Raw genomic sequence first — 19,600 nt, 5'->3', positions numbered from 1 at the left:
GCCAGTATAACCTAACCTACTTTTCACAGCAATTATTGTTGGTGTGCAGGCATGGCAAGCCATGATACCCAACATGGCTGACTGCCTGGCCCTCGCTTCCTAGCGCCTAATTACTTACTGTTCTCAGCTCCGAGAGAAGGATAGAAGCGAGAACATAGAGCGCATTTTATTATTGTGGTCGGCGCATGAATATTTCAACATGCGTGGATCAGCTCCAATCGTGGTGGCGGCGACAGCCAGACTGAGAGAAACACAGATTGGTTTTCATAGCAGAACTATTTTGTGCCACAACACATCCGATGATGCAAGTCAAGGCTGCCAGACACGCCTTCCCTCCCTCAGCCATTTCCAAAATGTGAGGATTTCATTTTAGGTTGTAGAATTTACCATCAGAATGGATTATGTGACTGAATTTGGAATAATAAAAAAAAGATATTTCCATATAAACGACTTTTAATTCACTTTGTAAATACAACGAAATATATTGGTCATATTCATATGAATTCATGTTTGATTCAAATAATAAGTGAAGGGTGATGACCACATCGCAGGAAAAGCAATGAATAGGTAGCCTACTAATTACTCATCGATGTGTTGGCAGAGCATGACGTCATGGAGAGGCTCAATTCCTTTTTGTAGGCTATATAACATGGGCCTAACTGTCTTTGAAATGTATTAGGCTACAAGTGACAGAAAATGTGCAATAATAAATATAATTTACAGTGCCCCCTGTGTTATAATTTAATATTTAATAAAGCCTACATATTCACAATTATTACCAAAAATGCCATTAGGTTTCATATGCTTCATTGCTACTATGTTCCGCTATAGCCTATATACAATTTAATTGATTTAGATGGGTTTACTAAAATATGAATGCGAGTGAGATATAGTTCCGAGTCGCCTTCCAGTTGTGGCTATGGCGGCTACGGTGGTTTAACAGCCCTGCGAGCTGGAATAAACCAGGGAGGCGGAGGAATAAAGCAGCGAGGGGGAGGGGTGTTGAGAGGAGGAGAGCGTAACGCAAGGATGGATAGTACCACCAGGGTCTGCTGAGAGCCATGTTGGATATGAATGAAAGGGAGAGTTGCTGCACCCCTGACGCCGACAGACCGAGTTATACCGAACACAGCGAGTAAATGCCAACTTCCCGGGCCCACGGAGAGACGGGGGAGCACGGGGGAAGGTGTCGGGCGGTGCCGCTGGAGCTGGCTACCTAGCCGGCGACGGAAGAGAGAGAGACGCACTCGGAAGAGAGCGAGAGAGAGGGAGAGAGAAAGAGAGAGTGGTGAGAGGGAGAAAGGGGAAGGAGAAAGGATCTTACCAGACTAATGGCTGCACTGCTACTGGGTTCCAGCCTGCTCTCACCACTTCTTCTCCACCTGCTCCTCAGCCCTTTGTTCGCGGTTAACCCGGGGAAGTTAGCAGGGACCTGTCGTTGGAGCACGGGACCCTGCCCTGAGACACCGAGCCCTCCAAGGGAAGCTGGGGTCTTGGCGAGCAGCAGTGGTTCGGTGATCTGCCCCAGGTGTACGTTACAACGTCTCCCATCGGGACGGCTCCAATCGGAACCAGCATTCCCGGTGTGGAGTCCTTTTGTATGGCAGGGGGCGCACGGAGACCCTTTTGAACCGTTGTGCACCGAAGAAGGAGGTGCGAGAGGGCCGTGGAATGGAGTCAGGCACCCCCAACCTGCAGGTAGGAGCAGGAGCAGCGGTGGGGAGAGGGGCGTTGTTTCACCTGTTTTCTTTTCGTGGGTTCAAAAGGCCAAAAAGCGGTATATACAAAGGACTAGCGATTGCGCGCGGTCACCACCCTCTCTGCCGCCCGCCAAACCCGACACAGGGAGAGTCTTTGTGCGCGGCCAACACCAGGGACCTGAAAGCGAGTCGTCGGAGATTGCTAAAGACGTTCGAGGGGCTTCTGAAAGGTGTACAAGGACCCTTCACCGGCCACTTCCCCCAACACAGCATATATCTACAGCTAAGCAACCACCTGGACAGCTGCCATGGGGCCCTCCTCACTCTCATTTGGGCAATAATGCTTTGGGCGCCGGCGAGGTGGCCACCGGTGCTTGTTCTCATTTAAGTAGTCACAATGTTATCGATCTCACCAGTGATGGTTGTAATCGTTCGTTTACTAAAGCCATTGGGAGAACGGGGAGGAGCGTGGTGCAAGGCCCCTGCCCATGCTATCTCACCTCAGCCACCGCAGGCAGCGCAGCCAGCGCAGCCAGATGTTACCAGTTACCCGGGATTACTGAATGGGCCATGGCCCTCACAGGTTGTTATTTCAGTCATACCCGAGACAGGCTCCACGCCAGCCCCAGTCCTGGGCATGCCATGGTTCTGGGCAGGAGGAGGGAGGGATGGAAGGCACAAGGTAACAAACACGTGAACAAAAATGATTTGGATAATGATTTGGCCTCTGTTTATCTAACAGCCAAGCTTAAGGAGCCGGCTGCTCCGCCACAGAGAATATCAGTGTTGACAGGCGGAGAACAGAGCGCTCAACCCCTTGTAGAGAGTAAGGGGTTACCCTGGGGGTCTCTCCTCGGAACGAGGTGTTGTCGTTTGCAGCGGATGGATGTGGGGGGAGGACTTTCAGCCAACGTTATAGGTCCCAGGGGAAGCATAGAAGTGAGTAATCTCGACATCCAATTTCCCCCCACCACAAATATCACGGATAGTCTATGTTTGCCATCTAACGGAACCGGTTATGAAAACAGAAATTCTACTAGCTCATTTTCCTTATTCCATGACGACATACAGGCAGCAGAATCGGCTGCTCGAGCCAATGTTCCTCATCCTCAGTCTGAGCCAGCTCACAATGAGTCAGCTATCGTCACCCCTATATTTTCTTCAATCACCGCTCTCACTATAGCAGCCTCGGTACACGCGGGTGTAATTAAGTCTGGTGTCACTCACAGGGATCTCGTTATCGCAAACCCCTTCTCATTCTCCATGGAGCTCAATCTAACTGAACGGGATAGTGACTCAGACTCACATTCCCAGCCACGGACTAGCCTCCTCTACACACCCCCTCCCTTTCAGATAGGATCAGCACCACAGGCACAATGGACAGCACCCATCAAAACCTCTACCCAGATTTCTCCAAGTAAACAGGTATATTCGGCTCACCACTTTCAGCCATTTTTTGGGGAGAATGTACACAACGTCAACAATAATAACGATATCAGAAATTACAACCAGAACCAGAACCAGAACCACAATAACAACAACAAGGAAAACAAAGAGGAGCGTGTTCAGATGAATCATGAAAGAAATGGTGCCAATAGTAGACAGGAGCCAGTGGATCTGAGTGGACTATGCTCACAGACACAGCTGGGCTTGGTCCCTGAAGAATTGCTCTACACTGCGTGTGTTGACAGCAGCTCAGGCGACAGCTTAACTAATGTCCAGGGGGGCACTCGCCCGCAATTAAAATCAGGTAAACTGGTGCCATTACAACAGGAAGGTGTCAGTCAGCCAGAAAGGCATATGGGTGGCGAGGTTGGGGAGGGGTCTGGGGGAGGCAAATTACAGGTGGGGGAGGGAGAGAGACAGGCCAGAGAGGCACGGAGGGAGGAAGTGGAGGAGTGGGAGTCAGAGGGAATAACAAAGAGAGCCACAGCACAGACAGATGAGACTGTAGAAGCAGAGGGAGAGAGAGAGAAAGGTCAGGAGAGGGCCAGCCTCACACAGATACAGAGTGGTGAAGGAGGAAAAGAGGAGGGGAAGAAAGTGTGGCAGGGGGCTGAAAGCACACAGGAAGACGAGGAGGAAAGGCACAGATCAAGGGGAGAGAGAAGCTTGGGAAGGCAGACCGTGGAAGATGAAGGTGAGGAGGACAGAGGGAAAGAGGTTTTGGTGGTGGGGCGCGCTCGCCGAGCTGCCAACAGACACCCTCACTTCTCCCAGTATAACTTCCAGGTCCAGGTTCCAGAAAACCAGCCCCCAGGCACCTCAGTCATACCCATGTCAGCCACCGACCCAGACGCAGGTGAAGCAGGCAAGCTCAGCTACACCATGGCCCCTCTCATGAACAGCAGATCCACGGACTACTTCCACATCGACCCTGACACGGGCCTCATCACCACCTCCCAGGTGCTGGACAGGGAGCACATGGACCTACACTACTTCCGGGTCACGGCGTCAGACCACGGCTCTCCACGCCTCTCTGGCACCACCATGGTGGCAATCACTGTGGCCGACCGCAATGACCACTCGCCTATCTTTGAGCACACAGAGTACCGGGAGACCATCCGGGAGAACGTGGAGGAGGGCTACCCCATCCTGCAGCTCCGAGCCACTGACCTGGATGCCCCGTCAAACGCCAACATCCGCTACCGCTTCATAGGAGACACCGCTGCTGCGGCCCGGGCCGCATTTGAGATCGACCCCCGCTCAGGGCTGATCACCACGCGGGGCGTGGTCGACCGGGAGACCAACGAGCGCTACACCCTCCACGTGGAGGCCAGCGACCAGGGAAGGGAGCCCGGGCCGCGCTCGGCCATCGTTAAGGTCTCCATCACGGTGCTGGACGAGAACGACAACGTGCCCCAGTTCAGCGAGAAGCGCTATGTGGTGGCGGTCAGGGAGGACGTCCGGCCCCACTCGGAGATCCTGAGGGTGAGCGCTACGGACCATGATAAGGATAGCAACGCGGCCGTCCACTACAACATCATCAGTGGGAACAGCCGGGGCCAGTTCTCCATCGACAGTGTGACGGGGGAGATCCAGGTAGTTGCCCCTCTAGACTTTGAGGCAGAGAGGGAGTACACTCTGAGGGTACGAGCCCAGGACAACGGCCGGCCGCCCCTCTCCAATAACACAGGTATCATCAGCGTGCAGGTGACCGACGTCAACGACAACCCTCCCATCTTCGTGTCCACGCCGTTCCAGGCGTCAGTGCTGGAGAGCGCCCCCGTGGGCAGCTCCATCCTCCACATCCAGGCCATCGACACCGACTCTGGGGACAACGCCCGTCTGGAGTACAGGCTGACTGGCACCAGCCCTGACACGCCCTTCGTCATTAACTCCGCCACCGGCTGGGTGACGGTCAGTTCGTCTCTCGACCGGGAGTCTGTGGAACACTTCTTCTTTGGGGTGGAGGCCAGAGACTATGGCGTCCCACCTCTCTCCGCCACAGCCAGCGTGACTATAACAGTGATGGACGTCAACGACAACAGGCCAGAGTTCCTGCAGAAAGAGTACTTTGTGAGGCTCAACGAGGACGCAGCTGTGGGCACCAGTGTGGTCATTGTGACCGCGGTCGACCGTGATGTCAACAGTGCGGTCACCTATCAGATCACGGGGGGCAACACGCGTAACCGCTTTGCCATAAGCACAGCCGGGGGGTCGGGGCTGGTCTCTCTAGCACTGCCACTGGACTACAAACAGGAGCGCCGATACGTTCTGACTGTGACGGCTTCCGACCGCACGCTACATGACACATGCCAGGTCCACGTCAACATCACGGACGCCAACACACACCGGCCCGTGTTCCAGAGTGCTCACTACTCTGTGACCGTGAACGAGGACCGCCCCCCGGGCAGCACGGTTGTGGTCATCAGCGCCACGGATGATGACGTTGGCGAAAACTCTCGCATCACCTACTTCCTGGAAGACAACATCCCCCAGTTCCGCATCGACCCGTCCAGCGGAGCCATCACCCTGCAAGCCGAGCTGGACTACGAAGACCAGATGACCTACACTCTGGCCATCACCGCCCGGGACAACGGCATCCCACAGAAGTCTGACACCACCTATGTAGAGGTGAATGTGAACGATGTGAACGACAACGCACCACAGTTCCTCAGCCCCAGGTACCAGGGCACCGTCAGTGAAGACGCCCCACCCTTCACTAGCGTCCTACAGATATCCGCAATGGACCGAGATGCCCACGCCAACGGCCGCGTCCAGTACACCTTCCAGAATGGGGAGGACGGTGACGGAGACTTCACCATCGAGCCCACATCGGGCATCGTACGCACGGTCCGTCGTTTGGACCGCGAGAGTGTTCCATTCTATGAGCTGACGGCGTACGCCGTGGACCGCGGTGTGCCTCCCCAGAGGACGCCCGTCCACATCCAGGTGACGGTTCTCGACGTCAACGACAACGCTCCTGTCTTCCCGGCAGACGACTTTGAGGTTCTGGTGAAGGAGAACAGCGCTGTGGGGTCGGTGGTGGCCCAGATCACAGCCACAGACCCAGACGAGGGGACCAACGCCCAGATCATGTATCAAATCGTAGAAGGCAACATCCCTGAGATCTTCCAGATGGACATCTTCTCCGGGGAGCTCACCTCCCTCATCGACCTGGACTACGAGGCCCGCTCTGAGTACGTGATCGTGGTCCAGGCCACCTCAGCCCCCCTGGTGAGCCGGGCCACGGTGCGCATCCGGCTGGTGGACCAGAACGACAACCGGCCCCAACTCCAGGACTTCCAGATCGTCTTCAACAACTTTGTGTCCAACCGCTCCAATAGTTTCCCCAGCGACGTGATCGGCCGGGTCCCGGCCCACGACCCTGATGTGTCAGACCACCTGTACTACTCCATTGCCCGGGGAAATGACCTACACCTGCTGCTGCTCAACCACAGCAGTGGGGAGATCCGGCTGAGCCGCAAGCTGGACAACAACAGAGCCTTGGTGGCCCCCATGCTCATCACTGTCACAGGTGAGAGACAGAGGGATAAAGTGTGGCTGGATGTGTGAGAGAGGGAGGGGGAGAGAGAGATGTGTGTGAAAGAGATGGTGTTGGTTTGTGTGTGTGTGGGGAAGAGAGGGTGGGGGTTGGTTTGTGTGTGTGTGTCTGAGAGAGAGGGTGTGGGAAGGGCCTGTCAGAAAATGCGAATGAGGGGTATTTGAGATACTTAGGCTCTTGATCCATGATTTATGTTATTTTTGTGAATTAAATTAAATAGGCGACGAGGGGCATGAAATGATAAACTTCCTGGTAAGGATGGTTTATGATTTATTTTACTGTACAACAGTCATGCATTTTTTTTAGTATGCTAAAGAGCTTTTATATGGCCAGTGTTTTTTTTGTGACCTGCTGGTCTATTTACAGAGCTTTTATCCAGCCTCTCTCAGCCGACTCCTCTCCTCTAGGACTGGAGTGTTATGAGATTATAATTAAATACAGTCAGCCTCCCCTCTCTTCTCCCCTTCACAATCTCTCTCTCTCTCTCTCTCTCTCTCTCTCTCTCTCTCTCTCTCTCTCTCTCTCTCTCTCTCTCTCTCTCTCACGCTCACTGTCTCTCTCTCTCTCATTCACTCTCTCTCTCTCTCTTTGGCTCTCATGCTCTCTCTCTCTCTATCTCTCTGCTCTTTACTGAGACTAGAGAGAGGGGAGATTAAGATGTAATATAGTCGGTCTAAGATCCCAGCAGGACAGCCGGCCAGGCCTGTACTCATCTGATATCTGTCTCCATCCATCTGTCTGTCTTTCCTTCCCTGGGGCCCCAACACACAACACCACTTCCCCTCTTTTGTGTGTGTGCGTGCGCGAGTGCTTGCATGTGTATCTGTGTTTGTGTGTGTCTGCACAGTACATATGGGTGTAGACAGAAAGCTGTGGAGAGGAAAGGCAAATGAGCATTAAATCAGTTGTATTTGTCACATGCTTCGTAGACAACAGGTGTAGACTAATAGTGGAACACTTACTTATGTTCCAAGTTAAAGTTAAGATAGAAAATAGAAATAGTGAAATGAGGAATAAATACACAGTGAATAACAAATGGGAATAATGAGTAAAAATAACATGGCTATACATAGGGAGTATAAAATAACATGACTATACATAGGGAGTATAAAATAACATGGCTATACATAGGGAGTAGAAAATAACATGGCTATATACATAGGGAGTATAAAATAACATGGCTATACATAGGGAGTATAAAATAACATGGCTATATACAGGGAGTATAAAATAACATGGCTATATACAGGGAGTATAAAATAACATGGCTATATACAGGGAGTATAAAATAACATGACTATATACAGGGAGTATAAAATAACATGGCTATACATAGGGAGTATAAAATAACATGGCTATACATAGGGAGTATAAAATAACATGGCTATATACAGGGAGTAGAAAATAACATGACTATATACAGGGAGTATAAAATAACATGGCTATACATAGGGAGTATAAAATAACATGGCTATATACAGGGAGTATAAAATAACATGGCTATATACAGGGAGTAGAAAATAACATGGCTAAATACAGGGAGTATAAAATAACATGGCTATACATAGGGAGTATAAAATAACATGGCTATATACAGGGAGTATAAAATAACATGGCTATACATAGGGAGTATAAAATAACATGACTATATACAGGGAGTATAAAATAACATGGCTATACATAGGGAGTATAAAATAACATGGCTATACATAGGGAGTATAAAATAACATGGCTATATACATAGGGAGTATAAAATAACATGGCTATACATAGGGAGTATAAAATAACATGGCTATATACAGGGAGTATAAAATAACATGGCTATATACAGGGAGTATAAAATAACATGACTATATACAGGGAGTATAAAATAACATGGCTATACATAGGGAGTATAAAATAACATGGCTATATACAGGGAGTATAAAATAACATGGCTATATACAGGGAGTATAAAATAACATGGCTATACATAGGGAGTATAAAATAACATGGCTATATACAGGGAGTATAAAATAACATGACTATATACAGGGAGTATAAAATAACATGGCTATACATAGGGAGTATAAAATAACATGGCTATATACAGGGAGTATAAAATAACATGGCTATACATAGGGAGTATAAAATAACATGGCTATATACAGGGAGTATAAAATAACATGGCTATATACAGGGAGTATAAAATAACATGACTATATACAGGGAGTATAAAATAACATGGCTATACATAGGGAGTATAAAATAACATGGCTATATACAGGGAGTATAAAATAACATGGCTATATACAGGGAGTATAAAATAACATGGCTATACATAGGGAGTATAAAATAACATGGCTATATACAGGGAGTATAAAATAACATGACTATATACAGGGAGTATAAAATAACATGGCTATACATAGGGAGTATAAAATAACATGGCTATATACAGGGAGTATAAAATAACATGGCTATATACAGGGAGTATAAAATAACATGGCTATATACAGGGAGTATAAAATAACATGGCTATACACAGGGAGTATAAAATAACATGGCTATATACAGGGAGTATAAAATAACATGGCTATACATAGGGAGTATAAAATAACATGGCTATATACAGGGAGTATAAAATAACATGACTATACATAGGGAGTATAAAATAACATGGCTATATACAGGGAGTATAAAATAACATGGCTATATACAGGGAGTATAAAATAACATGGCTATACATAGGGAGTATAAAATAACATGGCTATATACAGGGAGTATAAAATAACATGGCTATATACAGGGAGTATAAAATAACATGGCTATATACAGGGAGTATAAAATAACATGGCTATACACAGGGAGTATAAAATAACATGGCTATATACAGGGAGTAGAAAATAACATGGCTATACATAGGGAGTAGAAAATAACATGGCTATACATAGGGAGTATAAAATAACATGGCTATATACAGGGAGTATAAAATAACATGGCTATATACAGGGAGTATAAAATAACATGACTATATACAGGGAGTATAAAATAACATGGCTATACATAGGGAGTATAAAATAACATGGCTATACATAGGGAGTATAAAATAACATGGCTATATACAGGGAGTATAAAATAACATGGCTATATACAGGGAGTATAAAATAACATGGCTATATACAGGGAGTATAAAATAACATGGCTATATACAGGGAGTATAAAATAACATGACTATATACAGGGAGTAGAAAATAACATGGCTATATATAGGGAGTATAAAATAACATGGCTATATACAGGGAGTATAAAATAACATGACTATACATAGGGAGTATAAAATAACATGGCTATATACAGGGAGTATAAAATAACATGGCTATATACAGGGAGTATAAAATAACATGACTATATACAGGGAGTATAAAATAACATGGCTATATACAGGGAGTATAAAATAACATGGCTATACATAGGGAGTATAAAATAACATGACTATATACAGGGACTATAAAATAACATGGCTATATACAGGGAGTATAAAATAACATGACTATACATAGGGAGTATAAAATAAAATGGCTATATACAGGGAGTATAAAATAACATGGCTATATACAGGGAGTAGAAAATAACATGGCTATATACAGGGAGTAGAAAATAACATGGCTATATACAGGGAGTATAAAATAACATGGCTATACATAGGGAGTATAAAATAACATGGCTATATACAGGGAGTATAAAATAACATGACTATATACAGGGAGTATAAAATAACATGGCTATACATAGGGAGTATAAAATAACATGACTATATACAGGGAGTAGTAAATAGCATGACTATATACAGGGAGTAGAAAATAGCATGACTATATACAGGGAGTACCAGTACCGAGTCGACATGCAGGGGTACGAGGTAATTGAGGTAGCTATGTACTGTACATATAGGTAGGGGTAAAGTGACTAGGTAACAGGATAGAACATAGACAGTAGCAGCCTCATATGTGCAAAAGAGTTAGAGTGTTCGTGCAAAAAAGGGTCAGTGCAGATATCCGCGTAGCCATTTGATGACCTATTTAGAAATCTTGTTTAGTAGTCTTATGGCTTGTGGGTAGAAGCTGTTCATGGTTCTGTTGTTTCCAGACTTGGTGCACTGGTACCGCTTGCTGTGCGGTAGAAGAGTGAACAGTCTGTGGCTTGGGTGGTTGGAGTCTTTAACAATTTTTGGGGCCTTCCTCTGACACCGCCTGGTATAGAGGTCCTGGATGGCAGAGAGCTCGGCCGCAGTGATATACTAGGCCATAAGCACTACCCTTTGTAGCACCTTGCGGTCAGATGCCAAGCAGTTGCCGTACCAAACGGTGATGCAGCCAGTCAAGATGCTCTCGAGGGTGCAGCTGTAGAACGCTTTGAGGATAAGAGGGCCCATGCCAAATCTTTTCAGTCTCCTGAGGGGGAAGAGGTGTGGTGCCCTCTTCACGACTGTGTTGGTGTGTTTGAACCATGATAGATCTTTAGTGATGTGGACACCAAGGAACTTTAAGCTCTCTACCCGCTCTACTACAGCCCCATCGATGTGAATGGGGATGTGTTCGGCAACCCGTTTCCTCTAGTCCACACGATAAGCTCATTTGTTTTACTGACCTCCTCCCTATAGGCTGTCTCATTGTTGTCGGTTATCAAGCCTACCACCGTTGTCTGTCGGCAAACTTTATGATGGTTTTGAAGTACTTCGCAGCCACACAGTCGCGGGTGAACAGGGAATACAGGAGGGGACTAAGCATGAAACCCTGAGGGGCCCCCAGTGTTGAGGGTTATCGTGGCAAATGTGTTGTTGCCTAGCCTCACCACCTGGGGGCGGCCCGTCAGGAAGTCCAGGATCCAGTTGCAGAGGGAGGTGTTCAGTCCCAGGGACCTTAACTGAGTGACGAGCTTGGAGGGCACTATGGTGTTGAACGCTGAGCTGTAGTCAGCATTCTCACGCAGGTGTTCCTTTTGTCCAAGCCCTACCACATCCGACGAGTTTCAGAACCATTGTTGTAGGATTCGATCTTAGTCCTGTTTGATGACGTCAGAGAGCGTAGCAGGATTTCTTATAAGGGTCCGGGTTAGTGTCCCTCCCATTGAAAGTGGCAGCTCTAGCCTGTAATTTTGCCTGTAATCCTTGCTTCTGGTTGGGATGTGTACGCACGTACGTATGTCACTGTGGGGACGATGTTGTCGATGCACTTATTAATGAAGCCGGAGATGTGATCAACTCCTCAATGCCATCGGATGAATCCTGGAACATGTTCCAGTCTGTGCTAGCGAAACAGTCCCGTAGCTTTGCATCCAATTCATCGGACCACTTCCGTATTGGGAGTGTCGTGGGTACTTCCTGTTTGAGTTTGTGATGTAAGCAGGAATCAGGAGGATATAATTATGGTTTGATTTGCCAAATGGAGGGCGAGGGAGAGCTTTGAATGCCTCTATGTGTGTGGAGTAAAGGTGATCTAGAGTATTTTCTCTTATAGTTGCACAGGTGACATGCCGGTAGAAATGAGGTAGACATGCGAGGCACATTGACGGTACCAATTTTAGACGAGTCCCCTAACACTTTTTCCCCATGGAGTGGTTATAATAGTTAGTATTTCAAACCGTTTCGGACGCTACAGACTTTTTAGTGAGAAGACCGATTTTTCCCAGATGTCTCATGGTCTGACAAACACAGCTCTAGCTCTGTCACCTTTCACCTCAGATGCGGAAGTGTAACACAGGTGGATGCGGTGGATTGAGACTCATTCAATGCTAAACAACAAATATTTCTAGCTTAAACTGACGGAGTTTGATGGGGATCCTTTTTATTATGTTACTTAGATTGACTCTAGGGGGTTTTAAAATGTGTGCAGTACACTTTTGTTTACCGTCCAACTTACATAATTGTCTTCCTGACTGGTCATGCATGGGATGGCAAGAGTTCACACAGTTTACAGTGTCCGTAAAGAGACCCTTCTCTTCCTGCTCCAGTTCTAGGATTTCCCCGTTATATAATCTATCTGTAATGCCCTTTATTAAACACAAGAGACAGGAGGGTTCAATACCCCCTCTCTTTCCTCTGTCAGCATCATCCTTTACTTATTCAACACACATAAATACATCCTGTAGGGAGTGTTCAGGCATATTGTGTGTGTGTGTGTGTGTGTGTGTGTGTGTGTTTGTGTGTGTGTTTATCTGTGTAAGTACAGTATAGTCAATGAGTCATTTCTCATTATATACTGTACATACAGTAGTTGTCAACTACACAATGTACACAAAAGTATGTGGACACCCCTTCAAATGAGTGGATTTGGCTCTTTTAGCCACACCTGTTGCTGAGTATAAAATGTATAACATCGAGAACACAGCCATGTCGTCTCCATAGACAAACATGTGCAGTAGAATGACCTTACTGAAAATCTCAGTGACTCTCAACTTGGCACCGTCATTGGATGCCACCTTTCCAACAAGTCAGTTCGTAAAATCTCTGCCCTTTCTGCTGGTATCGTCTAGGAGCAACAACGGCTTAGTAGGTAGGCCACAAAAGCTCACAGAACAGGACCGCCGAGTGCTGAAGTGCGGAACGTGTAAAAATGGTCTGTCCTCGGTTGCAACACTCACTACTGAGTTCCAAACTGACTCTGGAAGCAATGTCAGCACAAGAACGGTTTGACGGGAGCTTCATGAAATGGGTTTCCATAGCTGAGCAGCCGCACATAAGCCGAAGATCACCATGAGCTATGCCAAGCATCGACTGGAGTGGTGTAAAGCTTACCACAATTGGACTCTGGAGCAGTGGAAAGAGGAGTGATGAATCACGCTTCACCATCTGGCAGTCCAAATAACAAATCTGGGTTTGCCGGATGCCAGAAGAACACTACCTACCCGAATGCATAGTTCCAACTCTAAAGTTTGGTGGAGGTGGAATAAAGGTCTGGGGCTGTTTTTCATGGTTCAAGCTAGGCCCCTTAGTTCCAGTGAAGGGAAATCTTAATGCTGACATTCTAGACAATTCTGTGCTTCCAACTTTGTGGCAACAGTTTGGGGAAGGCCCTTTCCTGTTTCAGCATGACAGTGTCTCCATGCACAAAGCGAGGTTCGAACAGTAATGGTTTGTCGAGATCGGTGTGGAAGAACATGACTGGCCTGCACAGAGCCCTGACCTCAACCTCACCAAACACCTTTGGGAGGAATTGGAACACCGACTGCGAGCCAGGCCTAATCGCCAGGCTGAATGGAAGTCCCCGCAGCAATGTTACAACATCTAGTGGAAAGCCTTCCCAGAAGAGGGACCAATTCCATGTTAATGCCTATGATTTTGGAACACGATGTTTCGACAAGCAGGCGTCCACATAGTTTTGGCCATGTAGTGTACCTTCCATGTGACCCGGTAGATAGATCTGTACATCTGGGTAGGAATAAGGAGGATAATGTGTAGTTTAGATCATTGAGACTTTAAGCATCTGTATAAGTACAATGCATTTTTATGCTTATGCCTTATGTGTGTTTGTTAATATGGTAGAGTAATGTGTGTGTGTGTGTGTGTACGTTTTTGTGTAAGTGTGGATGTGTGTGTGTGCATCCGTGCGTCTGTGTGTGTATCTGTACGTCTGTGTTTGTGTGTGTGTGTGAGTGTGGTTTAATGTATCGTAAAGATGCAGTGTAAGCCTGCAGAGAGAGAGAGCCCTTTTAACTGTGTGGCTTATTCCGTTCTGCACTGAGAGTAATGAGTGTTCAGACCTCAGGGGGAGAAGGGCTTTTAAAACAAACAGAGCGCGGAAATCATGTCAGACCACTGTCTGTAATGTGTGTGTGTTCACACGTGCCAGAGTGTGGGTGCATGCAGGCTACGGATGTGTGCCTTTCTATGGTTGTTGTGTGTGTTTCTTCCTAGGTGACTGTTTGCGCTACACGTGATGTTGTTAACTCGTAATCATTTCCATCCATTTGAAAAGGCCAACCCTTGATATGACTGCAGTTACTGATATAGGCAGCAGGAAGCTTGCTTTTTCCAGCTGAGCTTTAGGAAGGGAAGCATTGCTTATATCTTAGAGGCTGTAAAAGCACTGTTAGCCAAGTCTACCTGGAAGACCGCCTAAAACGTCCCCGTTAGCCAAACTCACATAGTGTTATTTACAAACACTTGTTCTCCCTCTGTGCTAAAAAAACCCTTCATTTATGGTTTGGGAAGGGTTATAAAAGTTTAAAGAGGAGCGACGTGCTCTGAAACGGTGGCTTAGCTTCAGAGGGCCAGTAGCTATGCATTAGGTCTGAGTTCTTTTGCACTCACTGTAGCTATCTGTTTCTGAGTGAGTTAGCTACTAGCTGTTAGCTGGGTTATATTATTAGACTGTATGTTACAAAATTCAGTTCCTAAGTTAGCTAGCTAATAGCACTGTTCTTTTGTACTCTATGTAGCCTATCTGCACCTGACTTAGCTAGCTGCTAGCTTGGTTATATTGTACTGTTTTGGATGAGCCTATATTGCAGCTCATTGTATGTACCTGTTTCTGAGTTAGCTACGTAGCTGGCTGCTGGACAGAAGCCAGGCATGTGGGCCAAATCACACACGATTATCCTCTTAACTACGATACTTCTCATTTCAATAAGAAAGGGTATCAGGAGTAATTAGAAATGCGTTTTTGCAAGCTATTCAATGACAGCCAAAATGTGTAATATCCTTTGCCTGAGCAGTAATTCTGCTATATAATTTGTTTCTCTTTTTACAATGAGAGAAAGTCACCAATATCCAATGTTTTTCTCATATTATTTCTTGAACATGGGGAAATTAGTTTTGGTTTAAGCCTTCCTCTTACAATCCTGGCCGACCCTCTGGCTGTTCATTTATTAACGTCTGGTGTGTGTGTGTGTATGTGTGTGTGTGTGTGTGTGTGATGCGAGTATGTGTGAGGTCAATAGAGAGTCAGCCTCCTCATAATCCTGTAATCAAACCAGCTGCCACCACACCCCTCCCCCACCATGTCAATATTCTCATTCTGCCTCCTTTCTCTCCTTTCTCACCTTTTCTTTCAGTAGCTCCATCGACCCCTCTCTCTCTCTCTCTCTCTCTCTCTCTCTCTCTCTCTCTCTCTGTCTCTTTCCCTGTTGTACTCCACAGTACCAAGCTCTTAGCCATGGGGGTCTTTTGTGGTTTCAATGACATTATCTTTTTGATTATATTGTACTCCCATCATTGCTTTTATAGTAATACATTTGGTCAATCTCTGGAAAAGTAGTTTAATTATCCTTTGACAAGGGGATGATAAAAGGGAGGATAAATGTGCTCTTTGCACTGTGTGTGTGTGTGTGTGTGTGTGTGTGTGTGCGTGCGTGTGTGTGTGTGTGTGTGCGTGTGTGTGTGTGCGTGCGTGCGTGCGTGTGTGTGCGTGTGTGTGTGTGTGTGTGTGTGTGTGTGTGTGTGCGCGTGCTTGTGTGTGTGTGTGTGTGTGTGTGCGTGCGTGTGTGTGTGCACACTTGTATGTATGAGTGGGGGGCAGGGGAAGATTATGCACTTGCAAGACGGTGGCTCACGCTAACTAAATATATGTATCTCTAGAGACTGACATTGCAACCTCACGCCCCTCTCTCTCCTCCCCATCCCCCCCTTCTACTCCTCTCTCTCAGACGGTATCCACAGCATCTCGGCCCAGTGCATCCTCCGAGTGCTCATCATCACAGAGGACATGTTGAGCAGCAGCGTGACGGTGCGCCTTCAAAACATGTCCCAGGACCACTTCCTGTCCCCTCTGCTTGGTCACTTCCTGGAGGGGGTGTCGGCGGTGCTGTCTGTACCTCCGGAGGACGTGTTTGTTTTCAACATCCAGCCGGACGGCGAGGCGGGGGGCATCCTGAATGTTAGTTTCACCGCGGCGCTGCCAGGGGGTAATTTCTTCCCCTCCGAAGCCCTAGAAGAGCAACTCTACCTCAACCGGCCTCGCCTCACCTCCCTGGCACAGATGGAGGTACGGGAAAGAGGAGAAACACACAGTTCAGTCAGGAATATATATGCGAATAGACATTCGTCATTACACACTAACACACTAATACACTAACACACTAACACACTACCACACTAACACACTAATACACTACCACATTACCACACTACCACACTAACACACTAATACACTACCACATTACCACACTAACACACTAACACACTACCACACTAACACACTACCACACTACCACACTAACACACTAACACACTAATACACTACCACACTAACACACTAACACACTAATACACTACCACACTAACACACTAACACACTACCACACTACCACACTAACACACTAATACACTAACACACTAACACACTACTACACTACCACACTACCACACTAACACACTAACAGACTACCACACTAATACACTACCACATTACCACATTACCACACTAACACACTAAAACACCGACACACTACCATACTAACACACTAATAGACTACCACACTAACACACTTACACACTAATACACTACCACCTTACCACACTAACACACTAACACACTAAAACACCGACACACTACCACACTAACACACTAACAGAATACCACACTAACACACTAACACACTAAAACACCGACAAACTACCACACTAACACACTAACAGACTACCACACTAACACACTAACACACTAAAACACTGACACACTGACACACTACCACACTAACACACTAATACACTAATACACTAATACACTACCACACTACCACACTACCACACTAACACACTAACACACTAATACACTACCACACTACCACACTACCACACTACCACACTAACACACTAACACACTAATACACTACCACACTACCACACTAACACACTAAAACACAGACACACTACCACACTACCACACTAACACACTAACACACTGACACACTACCACACTAACACACTAATACACTAATACACGAACACACTAACACACTACCACACTAACACACTAACACACTAACACACTAACACACTAACACACTAATACACTAATACACTAACACACTGACGCACTAACGCACTAATACAATAATACACTACCACACTAACACACTAATACACTAACATACTAATACACTAACACACTAATAGACTAACACACTAATACACTAACACACTAACACACCAGCACACTAATGCACTAACACACTAACGCACTAATCCACTAACACACTAATACACTACCACACTAATACACTAATACACTAATACACTAACACACTAACACACTAATACACTAATGCACTAACACACTAACACACGAATGCACTAACACACTAATGCACTAACACACTAATACACTAATGCACTAACACACTAACACACTAATACACTAACACACTAACACACTAATACACTAATGCACTAACACACTAATACACTAATGCACTACACACTAATGCACTAACACACTAACACACTAATGCACTAATACACTAATGCACTAACACACTAATACACTAATGCACTACACACTAATGCAATAACACACTACCACACTACCACACTAACACACTAATACACTAACAGACTACCACACTAATACACTACCACATTACCACATTACCACACTAACACACTAAAACACCGACACACTACCATACTAACACACTAATAGACTACCACACTAACACACTTACACACTAATACACTACCACCTTACCACACTAACACACTAACACACTAAAACACCGACACACTACCACACTAACACACTAACAGAATACCACACTAACACACTAACACACTAAAACACCGACAAACTACCACACTAACACACTAACAGACTACCACACTAACACACTAACACACTAAAACACTGACACACTGACACACTACCACACTAACACACTAATACACTAATACACTAATACACTACCACACTACCACACTACCACACTAACACACTAACACACTAATACACTACCACACTACCACACTACCACACTACCACACTAACACACTAACACACTAATACACTACCACACTACCACACTAACACACTAAAACACAGACACACTACCACACTACCACACTAACACACTAACACACTGACACACTACCACACTAACACACTAATACACTAATACACGAACACACTAACACACTACCACACTAACACACTAACACACTAACACACTAACACACTAACACACTAATACACTAATACACTAACACACTAACGCACTAACGCACTAATACAATAATACACTACCACACTAACACACTAATACACTAACATACTAATACACTAACACACTAATAGACTAACACACTAATACACTAACACACTAACACACCAGCACACTAATGCACTAACACACTAACGCACTAATCCACTAACACACTAATACACTACCACACTAATACACTAATACACTAATACACTAACACACTAACACACTAATACACTAATGCACTAACACACTAACACACGAATGCACTAACACACTAATGCACTAACACACTAATACACTAATGCACTAACACACTAACACACTAATACACTAACACACTAACACACTAATACACTAATGCACTAACACACTAATACACTAATGCACTACACACTAATGCACTAACACACTAACACACTAATGCACTAATACACTAATGCACTAACACACTAATACACTAATGCACTACACACTAATGCAATAACACACTACCACACTACCACACTAACACACTAATACACTAACACCACTAACACACTACTACACTAATACATACCAACATATACAGTAGATGTAAGCACCTACTGTATTAATCTACATGAGCATAGTTTATGTACACCCTCTCTCTCTCTCTCTCTCTCTCTCTCTTTCTTCTCTCTCTTCTCTCGTCCTCTCTCTCTCTCTCTCTCTCGCCCGCTCTCTCTCTCTCTCTCTC

The 19,600-nt window shown here is 45.8% G+C and overlaps 1 protein-coding gene across 1 annotated transcript in view; it reads left to right on the top strand.

The window, feature by feature from the left end:
* The first annotated feature begins 1,000 nt into the window (after window positions 1-1,000).
* Window positions 1,001-19,600, top strand: part of LOC109906977 (cadherin EGF LAG seven-pass G-type receptor 3) — a 58,406-nt gene continuing 39,806 nt past the window's right edge. Inside the window, 2 exon segments of the mRNA XM_031793304.1 lie at window positions 1,001-6,681; window positions 16,330-16,730. Of these exon segments, the coding sequence (XP_031649164.1) occupies window positions 1,332-6,681; window positions 16,330-16,730 (5,751 nt within the window). The 5' untranslated portion in view covers window positions 1,001-1,331.

This window comes from Oncorhynchus kisutch, linkage group LG17 (assembly GCF_002021735.2).
Source record: "Oncorhynchus kisutch isolate 150728-3 linkage group LG17, Okis_V2, whole genome shotgun sequence".
Lineage (NCBI taxonomy): Eukaryota > Metazoa > Chordata > Actinopteri > Salmoniformes > Salmonidae > Oncorhynchus > Oncorhynchus kisutch.
This window is presented reverse-complemented; position numbering and strand designations above follow the sequence as displayed.